This window comes from Cataglyphis hispanica, chromosome 4 (assembly GCF_021464435.1).
Source record: "Cataglyphis hispanica isolate Lineage 1 chromosome 4, ULB_Chis1_1.0, whole genome shotgun sequence".
NCBI classification, from domain to species: domain Eukaryota; kingdom Metazoa; phylum Arthropoda; class Insecta; order Hymenoptera; family Formicidae; genus Cataglyphis; species Cataglyphis hispanica.
Window position 1 is genome coordinate 943,264 of NC_065957.1, and position 9,654 is coordinate 952,917.

Consider the following 9,654-nt stretch of genomic DNA (forward strand, 5'->3'; position numbering starts at 1 on the left):
TATACTATATTAGGAATAATATCAAAATCTTTTTTTCTTCTCCATCCAATATCTTGCAGATATCCTAACTATTCAATATTTTTTATTGTCCAGTTTAAATGTTGTAGCAATACTAATTTGCATATTTTTTCGTTACTTTCGCCCGCAGACAAGGCGTAGCACATACTCAGCAGAGCGAGGAGAGCCGTGTATGGCACAAGAGAGACAGCAAGTGGCAGAATGTGCATTTTCATCGGAGCGCAGTGACGGGTCCATCGCCGTTCTCCTTCAACCACAAATAAATCGGTTAAGAGGACTATTCCTGCTGCCGCTCTCGGTGGACGCTTTTTGTCACCATAGAAAGCGAATTAATGAACGTTAGGAATACGGAGCACACGACATATTCGAGCGTTCTCATACATATATACACACGCACACGCACACATACACATATACGCGCGCGCGCACGCATATAGATACACATGGGCATGCATATACACAATGAGAGATGTGTATATTGAAGGAAAGTTACATATATAACAAGCAACGATATGTAACGATTTGAGAAAGAGAATAATATGCATATAGGAACACACATACATAACACACATACTTAAAAGTAGTACTAAGCGCGACAAAAACCGAAGCCGTAATATATGTCGTAATTATCGGCATGTATTACACGCTCCAGTACCTGCTCAGCGCACTTATTATCTACTTATCTACATTTATGCGTGCATTGCGCTACGTGTGCCTCAAAGCCTTGAGAAAAACTACACGCAAAAGCGAGATCATTGAAAACGTAAGAAAGAGCGGAGTCGATCGATTGATTGTCTAAGTCTAATGAGATCATGAGGTAAATAGACATGCTTTTCGGCTGTCGGCTGACAGGATTCGCGGCAAAGGGAGAGAGAGAGAGAGAGAGAGAGAGAGAGAGAGAGAGAGAGAAAGGAAGAAAAGAGGAAAGTTTCATTATATGTGCTCGCGTATATTCGATCGTTTATGCAGCGGCGTCTTAATGTCTGTTTTTTTTTGTGACGACGAATTTTCCTTTGATTCTCAAAGACAAAATTGTTCTGTTGAGATCGAGCAAAATTCGACGGTTATTGCGCATGTATCGATGATAAATATTGAGAAAGCAAATAGATTATAATAGAGTATGATGTCGGATAAAGCGTGACGCGAGATTACTATGAAGATAATAAGATCGCGAACACACAATCAAGCACTTGCATCGATAACATACATCGATTTGTGATGGGCGATGACGTCGTACATCGAAGACCGATTACGAAGCTGACGGAGCGTCATGAAAGTCAAGTCGAAATTACACTTACTTATTGGAACATCCAAGTTTCACGACTAATCGGCAAGATTGGAAATTAATCCTAATATTGAATACCAAAACCATATTGTAGATAACTAAAAATCATTCTACATCGACGCAGAAGAAAACGTGATACAATTGAGAAACTATTTTAATAAACAAAATTAGATAAGACGAGATAATCATCGAGCACTTTTAAGTATTTCGCTCATAATGCAAATATTTTCGGCAAGGCTATTCAATAGAAAATGAGATATTATATAATATTTCTTGCTGTAATAGGAAAGCTGTTGAAACAGATTGTAAGCGAAGGGCATAGCAAGAGGAGATTTAATAAAGATAGGCTTAACTTGGATCACTTCTAGGCATTGATGACCTCAGCGACAGTCATGACAGAATGAGAAAACGATGGGAAGGAGTGTGAGAAGGCATCAAAGTGACGGCACAGAAGACAAAATGAGAAAGGGAACAGGTGCACCGTGGTGTGCAAAGGCAGCGGAATCGCGGTTGAAAAGCTCATAAGCGACCAGGAGTAAAGGAATTGTTACGTCATCGCGCCGTGTTGACATAAACGCAGCAAAAGATTCTTCCAGGCGATTTCTTTTTTCGATTTTCGCTCTTGTCTTTCGTAGCGAGAGCAACGAGCTACATCTGTGCACATGCATATGCTTGCATACAAGAAAAAAATATCATCGCTCCTGCAGCGAGATAGAAAACATCGATTAATCGTTGGGAGTTATCTAATTCTTATCATTAACAATAAAACTTAACAAAGTTAAATTTTTCGAGTTATGTTTGCGTGGCGTATACTTTCGATGTTTTCTATACTCTTGATCTCTTCAAGCAAATATTTCGAATACAAAAGCATTTTGTAATAGAATGTTGAAGTTGCGACATGTAATTTAGAAAGAAAAAAAAAAGAAGAGATATAGTAGCGAGAAAAAGTATCGGCCACGTGGATAAACTAAATATCTCTTATGGGAAATTTTATCTAATAATGCGCAAGAAAGTCCTTCGAGCTTCGTATTTAATCTATGTAGTGTAAGTTATGAGCTTCTACGATTAATTCTACGTTTTTATCACGACTAGCAACATTCGTGATATTACATATAGGACCATCATCGTAAGCAACTACGATTTGATATCAAATCTTTCGTAATGTTTTTGAATAGCAAATATTATTGTATAACCATAAATAGGAAATTTATAACTGGCTTATTGAGGCGCGGTTGCGATATACAATAGATTACATCTCGCTGCGGGAATTCTTCCGCCACGCGCGCGCGCATGCACACTCCTATAGCCACACACACACACACACGCGCGCACACGAACACGCGCGCACACACACACACATATTATATATATATATACACATACGCACACACATACACATACACACACACACATATCGATGCGAATACCATTTGCAAAAATACATAACGCGCAATTGCCTAGAGAGTGCGATCGTGAGTTTAACATTTTTACTTTATTGTCAAATTGATAAAATTTAATGATTGATCTATTCACATATTTAACTATTTTAAAGAATAGATGCCGCCAACTTATATGATGGACGGATACACAAAAATACATATACACATACACTATACAAATATAACCGATTCTTTTTACCCTGTTTTTTTAAATTAAATCTGATAATTTAATTGTCATCTGATACCGATTAATGATGAATTATCAAATGATAAAATCTTCTCTTAAAATCAGCAATAAAAAAAGGGATAAAGAAAAGAACTCGAAACCATAAAACGCATTGATGAGGTTCTTGCTCTCTATCTTCTCTTCTTCTCTCTCTTCTGTTATATTATATACATATGAACATAAAGAGAGAAATGATATAAACATCACATCGAGATGCAACGAGTGGGTTTATTCACTGCGAAATTAGAAGTTAAATAGATCTTTACCTCAGATAATCGCAAAAATTCAAACGTTTTCTGTGATTTTCTTCATTAAATATAACAAATCTTTCTACAATATTCGTATATTCTCTATCACTATTATAACATATATGCATAATAATAATGTAATTTTGACGAATAAATGGAAATGAGAAATCTCTCTTGCAAGCAATCGGGATAAACATTTTTGCCATCTTGTTATTATGCACACATACACACACGCACATACATAATACATACGTACATACATACATATATACATACATGTATATATATATATATATATATATATATATATATATATATATACAGGATGTTCACAAAAAGAGGATTCTCAAACTCTAAACGAACATTTTGTAAGGTATCTAGAATAGCTTTACATTCCTGTAGACAACAGAAAGAAAATAACAGCATGAACTTTTTGTTTATGTTATGTTGAATTTGCGTTAATTGTACAAGAGTGTAGAGCTATTCCAGCAGATACCTTTCAAAATGTTCGTTTGTAGTTTGAGGATCGTTTTTATTATTGTTTAGCAAATGAGGCATCAATAATTTTTGAATTATAGACGATTGAAAAAAAATGCTTTTCGCAAACTACATTTTGTGGAGTTAAAAGATTAACGCCATTATATTCTTCAGATAATTCAGATAAAATTTATTATAATATAATTTTAATTTAAAGCTTAATTATAAAAAACATACGATGGCAAAAATTTGAAGCTTGCATAAAATGATAATCTCGACATTTTCGAGGAAAAATTGTCTTTATATTGGCCAGAGAATCTCTTCAAATTCTCTTTCATATTAATGCTCGATGCTCATTTTTAACGTCAAAGACCAAAAATAGCAAATTGGTAACTTTATTTTTAAATGCCTTTATTAAAGGTCGTTTAGGAGTAATCGTATAGTGAAAATATATGTGAAAGTAAAAGTTTTGTGTGTGTGTATAGGTATAATAAAATGTTTTTCCTGTTTTTTTGTTTTATTTTGCTATAAGCCTACCGGAGGTTGATTTCCGAATAGCTCTCGTATATATATAATTATGGCCAAAATATTTTTGTTCATACATAAGATGTAACTGCAATATATACATACAAAAAATGTTATATTTACGAATGAGAAATTATAGCTTATCGATAATACTTGTGCAATATTATTAGTAATATTCAATTTTGTGTTATACTTATATAACATTAATATAACGGCGTTTATTATAATTGGATTATAAACCCACAATACACATAATTAAAACGACTAAAAGATGTCTATATTAATCATCAGGCTATGAAATGACTTCTGGGATATATACCGTCTATTAGTCATCTTTTCGTCGATTATATGCTCTCATTAAAAGACATCTTTATAAAAAATATGTTGTCTTTTAATCATCTTTTAGATGATTCGGTGCTGTCTGATATGTACACACACACACACACACATACATACACACACACACACATAAACATATTACATAACTATCTTATACAAATACATTATATATACAGAATGTCTCATAATCTCCGTAATATTTTAATAGCATATTTTGGAAATGAAATAGAATCAAATATCCTAATACAAAAATATCAAGGTTACGATTGTTTTTTATTTATAAGCGATGAAAGTTTGCAAATAATATATCGCGTAGAATTCGCGCGCACAGGCCCGTTATTACATTTATATGTATATCGATCAGTCATATAATGTTACTGTTTTTTGTTAGGTGATATTGATTTTATAGAGCTTATTGTTTTATTTTGTCGTTTCTTATGTGTAGATACTACGTGTGTGTGGACATAATGGCGATCAGTTAATATTAACAAGTTATAATTGTGACACGCAAAATATTTAATTTTTTAAATAGCAATTTGAATAATTTTGATTATTACATTTAAATATAGAATTATTAAACCTTCAAATATTCAAGAAACAAGATATTTAATTTATTTTTAAGCGAAGAAATAATTACGAAAATTAATTCATTTATTATTAGTTTTTCCGATTTATTTATAACAAAAAAATTCGTTATTATTTGTAATACATATATCAAGGAAATAAGATTAAAATACCCGTTTACCTCTAATTCTGAATGCGAGCAGCTCGAATCCTTCTGCCTTACATATTATTTTGCTGACAACTTCCATTAATTCTGATTTCCTGCAAGCATTTTATTAAATGCGCACACAGACACGCATATTTCATAATTTAAAATAAAAGCTTACATTTGTGCACAGAACACATTATTGCGTACATTACTTACATGACATTATTGCAGACATAATATTATTGCACATATATTTGCATACATAATATTGAATACATTCCGTTTAACGCTATTTTCGTTTCAAAGCACAAGATTCTTTGTCTTATTTAATCTGTCAAGCGTTTGACGGACTAATCTGGGCGAAAAATCTTGAACTTCGAAACAAAAATAGCGTCAACCGGAGCACATCTATTATCGTACACACACATAGCCGTCTTGCGTACATAAAATAAAAACATCGTACTAACACCTTGCATATAAAACATTATTGCGCATATTCACATTTCATACATGACTTAATAAGATTAATTCTGGGATAAATTCGATTGCCGCAGCCGTTAACAAATAATCTTAATCTTCATATATGTCTTGTTAAAATCATAATTCTAAGTATCTTTAAAAGATCTTAATTGGCGCTTATTATTTACTTGGAAAGAATTTTGTCGATATGAAAACAAGAGTGCAAATCATATAATTATAGATTTTATTTCATTTTAAAAGCACCAAACGATGTAAGATTGATCTCGCTTCGAGTGAAAAATATTATAGTGAACTCATATCATTATACAATTATAGACCTCATACTGTGTGAAATCACCGAGCGAAATATTATAAGTCTATGAAATTATAAAATTATAAACTTCGTAGAAAGCATCAGATATGGGGTGGATTTTTTTTCGCGTGAAAAGTTCCAAATCCACATAAAATCATACAAAAATAAACCTCGATATTGAATGTACGGTGTAATATAAGATGGACTTCGCTTCGCGTTAAAAATTTTAAATCTTCGTCGATTCATATAATTAAATGTAGACCTCGTCACACTGAAAGTATCAAATGATGTGGACCACTTTTGGTGGAAATCTATATGAAATTGTACAATTATAGAATTTTTTCGATTTTTATCTTTATATTTATAAAGAAATGTTCAAACACACAATCCAATAATTTTTGTTATGTGCGCAAGACGCATGTGAACAACAAATAAATCACATGTGCAATGTATATGTGCACGATAATGCCATGTGCACAAAGTATTAATACGATTTTATTATTTTACATGTGCAATATATCGTGCATACAATCGTGTGTACAATATATAAGTATGTGCACAATAATGTCATGTGTATGTAATATGTGGAGAAAAGGGGAGTAAGATGACAAATTGCTAATTTTTCTAAGATGATAATAGATAACAAGCCGATGCCCAACTCATTAAAGGCTTTCGATAATAATTCGATAATAAATAATCTCTTATAGTTTGATTTCAATCTGTCAACGAAATTAAATAATCTTATAAAATCTTATAAAAAAATGTGTTTTGGTGTTTTATAAAAAAATGTATTTATAATGTTTAGGTGTTTGTTTATAATTACATAATTATAATAAATATTTCACTGTTTTTATGACATTACAGTATAATATAGCTGAAAACGTATAGAATAATGTATTAATAATACGTTTCACATTATAACATTTTTATGTGTGTGAGAAGGATAAATAAATATGGTAACTATGAGAGATAAGATGACGAATATTATGTGTAAGCAAGATAACGAATTCGTACAGATTAATAGATTATGTTTCGTTAATTTGCATTGTTAATGTGACTGATACATGATTAGTTAATGCGTAATATTGATCATCTAATTGTAAATAAATCCTATCATTTACAATAATTTATTGATTTTTTCATTTATTAAAATAAAGTAGTTGGATTATATTATCAAATATATAAGAAAATATATGTCTTAGATATTAGATATGTATCTTAGATATTTTAAGTAAATACATATAATGTATTATATTAATACATATAATGTAATCGTTGGGCTCGTGCTATATATCATAAAATAAAGCTAACACAAGTATCTTTCAATGTAATGTTTGATTCCGTGTGATATTTGAGTTTATTATATTTAGTTATAAATATTTCTCTCTCTAATGAATTAATAATTATTTTCTTTCCATTTTATTGTCTTTTAAATTATATATTTATAAATAATAATTTTTATTTTAATGTTTTAATAATTTTTTTAAGTTGTGTAAATTATATTTTTATTTTATTTTTATTTTTCTGTTATGTATTTCGTTCACACAAATAATATCAAAATAATATAAAAAAATTTATTACAATAAATTTTATTCATAAAAAGATCTATGTAACTTAATTTGGCTTTTTGTCATCTGATCCACTACTAAGAGTTACCTTATCCGTATATACGGATAAAACAACAAAATTTGTTTCTAAAAAATCTAAATTTTAAAAAAATTTTAGATTATTTATCAACTTTTCAATTTTTACAAATGATTAGCAAATTTTAGTGAATTTGAAAAAATAGATCACTATTTTTACCATAGAAGTTAAGAAAAATCGACAAAAATCGACTTTAAAATTGTCATCTTATTTCCTCTTTCTCTTCTATATTTCTATCATGTAAGCAATAAAATCATATATATGTGCGCATAATGTGCATATGCGTAATAACATCATATGCACAAACGTATGTTTATATATATTTTCAATTATTACATGTGTGCAGTAATGCTTGTAGACAATCAGGATTGTTGGCAAAACAATGTAGGCAAACGAAACTGTTGGCAATCGGGATTGTAAGTAAGCGCGATTGCCTTCCATATTAAATCGTCTATATTTTTGCAATAATTCAATTTTTTTTATTTAAATAATTATTAAGGATTAATTAAATCAAATGAATTTAAAAATTATTTTTTTTTTTTATAGAAATTTAGGAATTTGATCAATTAAAGTAATTCATGAGTGCGAATTATGATACCCTGTATATATACACACACACGTAACATATACATACTATATATATATTCGCGCACACACATAATACGTATGTATATGTATATGTATAAATATACATGTGTTTATATTGTATAGACATACACATATACACATACACATCTGATTATTGTATAAAAGAAATTTATTGATTTATTAGAATTATTGTTACACGAATATCATTAAAATTAACAAAATATTATATTACTACCACCACCACCATAATAATACAAATAGTACTACATAATAGTACTATATTATTATCGTATATAGACTATTATCGCTATTACTATTATCACCATCACTACGATCACTACTACATTATCGCTGTCATTATTACACTACTATTATTACCACCATCATTAGCATCGCCACATCTCTATTGATACTATTATTAAAAGTACTAAAATACCTACTACTACTATTACTACTAGCACTACTATTTCTACTATTGCTACTATTACTATCACTATTACTACTGCTATTTCTACTATCCCTGCTATTATTATTACTATTACTAATATCATTATTCTTAACACTTCTACTTCTACTATTACTATTACTACTGCTGCTACTATTACTATTATTGCTGCTACTACTACTGTTACTATTACTACTGCTTCTGCTAGTACTACTATAATGATAATAATAATAATAATAATACCAATATTATTAATACTACTATTAAATTACTAATAGTACTATTATTATTATTACTGCTGCTATTACTATTAGCACTATCACCATCATTATCATTATCACACCTACTGCTATTACTGTTATGATTATACTGTTGTTGCTATTATTACTACTTTTTTATTATATTGCCACTTTTGTTACGAAAGGAAAAAAGAAGGGAAATACAGTCTATACTCTTGTTTATCAAGTTCAATTGATCGTAATCTTCGGCCGTATGAGATATGACAGCATCTTCTTTTTTCATAGCGTCATCAATTGATACACTTGTTAGAATGCATTCAAAGTATTAAACACACACACATATATACATATACATACATACGTATATAAACACATACATATATTTATATACATACATGCATACATATATGTATATGTACATGTGTATGTATATGTGTGTTTGTATGTGTGTGTATACGTGTATAAAATATATAATAAAGATCGTTACATCTATGTGACAGTTTTTATCATAATTCTTTATAAATAGGAGTTAAGCGGATGTTAACAAAATCGATGTGTCACGTGGAGTTAATTCACTTCTATCAATTATATATACGTTATATTTTTGATAAAAAATCAGTCAAAAAGTCCTGAATTACTTTTTTTGCAATACTTGACACAGAAGGAATTATCAAATAAAATTCATTTAATCAGTCCC

At 29.9% G+C, this 9,654-nt stretch overlaps 2 protein-coding genes across 20 annotated transcripts in view; one reads left to right on the plus strand and one right to left on the minus strand.

Annotated features, from left to right (window-relative positions):
• LOC126848932 (calcium/calmodulin-dependent protein kinase type II alpha chain) overlaps positions 1 to 3,068 on the plus strand; it is an 80,348-nt gene extending 77,280 nt beyond the window's left edge. For all 19 annotated transcript variants that reach the window (XM_050590307.1, XM_050590308.1, XM_050590311.1 and 16 more), the window contains one exon: positions 149 to 3,068. In XM_050590307.1, coding sequence (XP_050446264.1) covers positions 149 to 281 — 133 coding nt within the window. In that variant the 3' untranslated portion in view covers positions 282 to 3,068. The remainder of the gene's footprint in view (positions 1 to 148) is intronic.
• Positions 3,069 to 8,633: 5,565 nt separating this feature from the next.
• Positions 8,634 to 9,240, minus strand: LOC126849170 (putative uncharacterized protein DDB_G0283051). The gene is made up of 2 exons (XM_050590782.1): positions 9,107 to 9,240; positions 8,634 to 8,931 (listed from the first exon to the last, which is right to left on the minus strand). Exons 1-2 carry the CDS (start codon positions 9,238 to 9,240, stop codon positions 8,634 to 8,636), a joined length of 432 nt encoding a protein of 143 aa, XP_050446739.1.
• Between the last annotated feature and the right edge of the window lie 414 nt (positions 9,241 to 9,654).

Excerpts from the sequence above, each read along its gene's own strand:
- LOC126849170 (XM_050590782.1), bottom strand. The coding sequence starts at position 9,240 with ATGAAAAAAGAAGATGCTGTCATATCTCATACGGCCGAAGATTACGAT. Across the intron at positions 8,932-9,106 it reads GGCAATATAATAAAAAAGTA|TAGTACTAGCAGAAGCAGTA; the intron begins GTAATAATAGCA and ends TTATCATTATAG.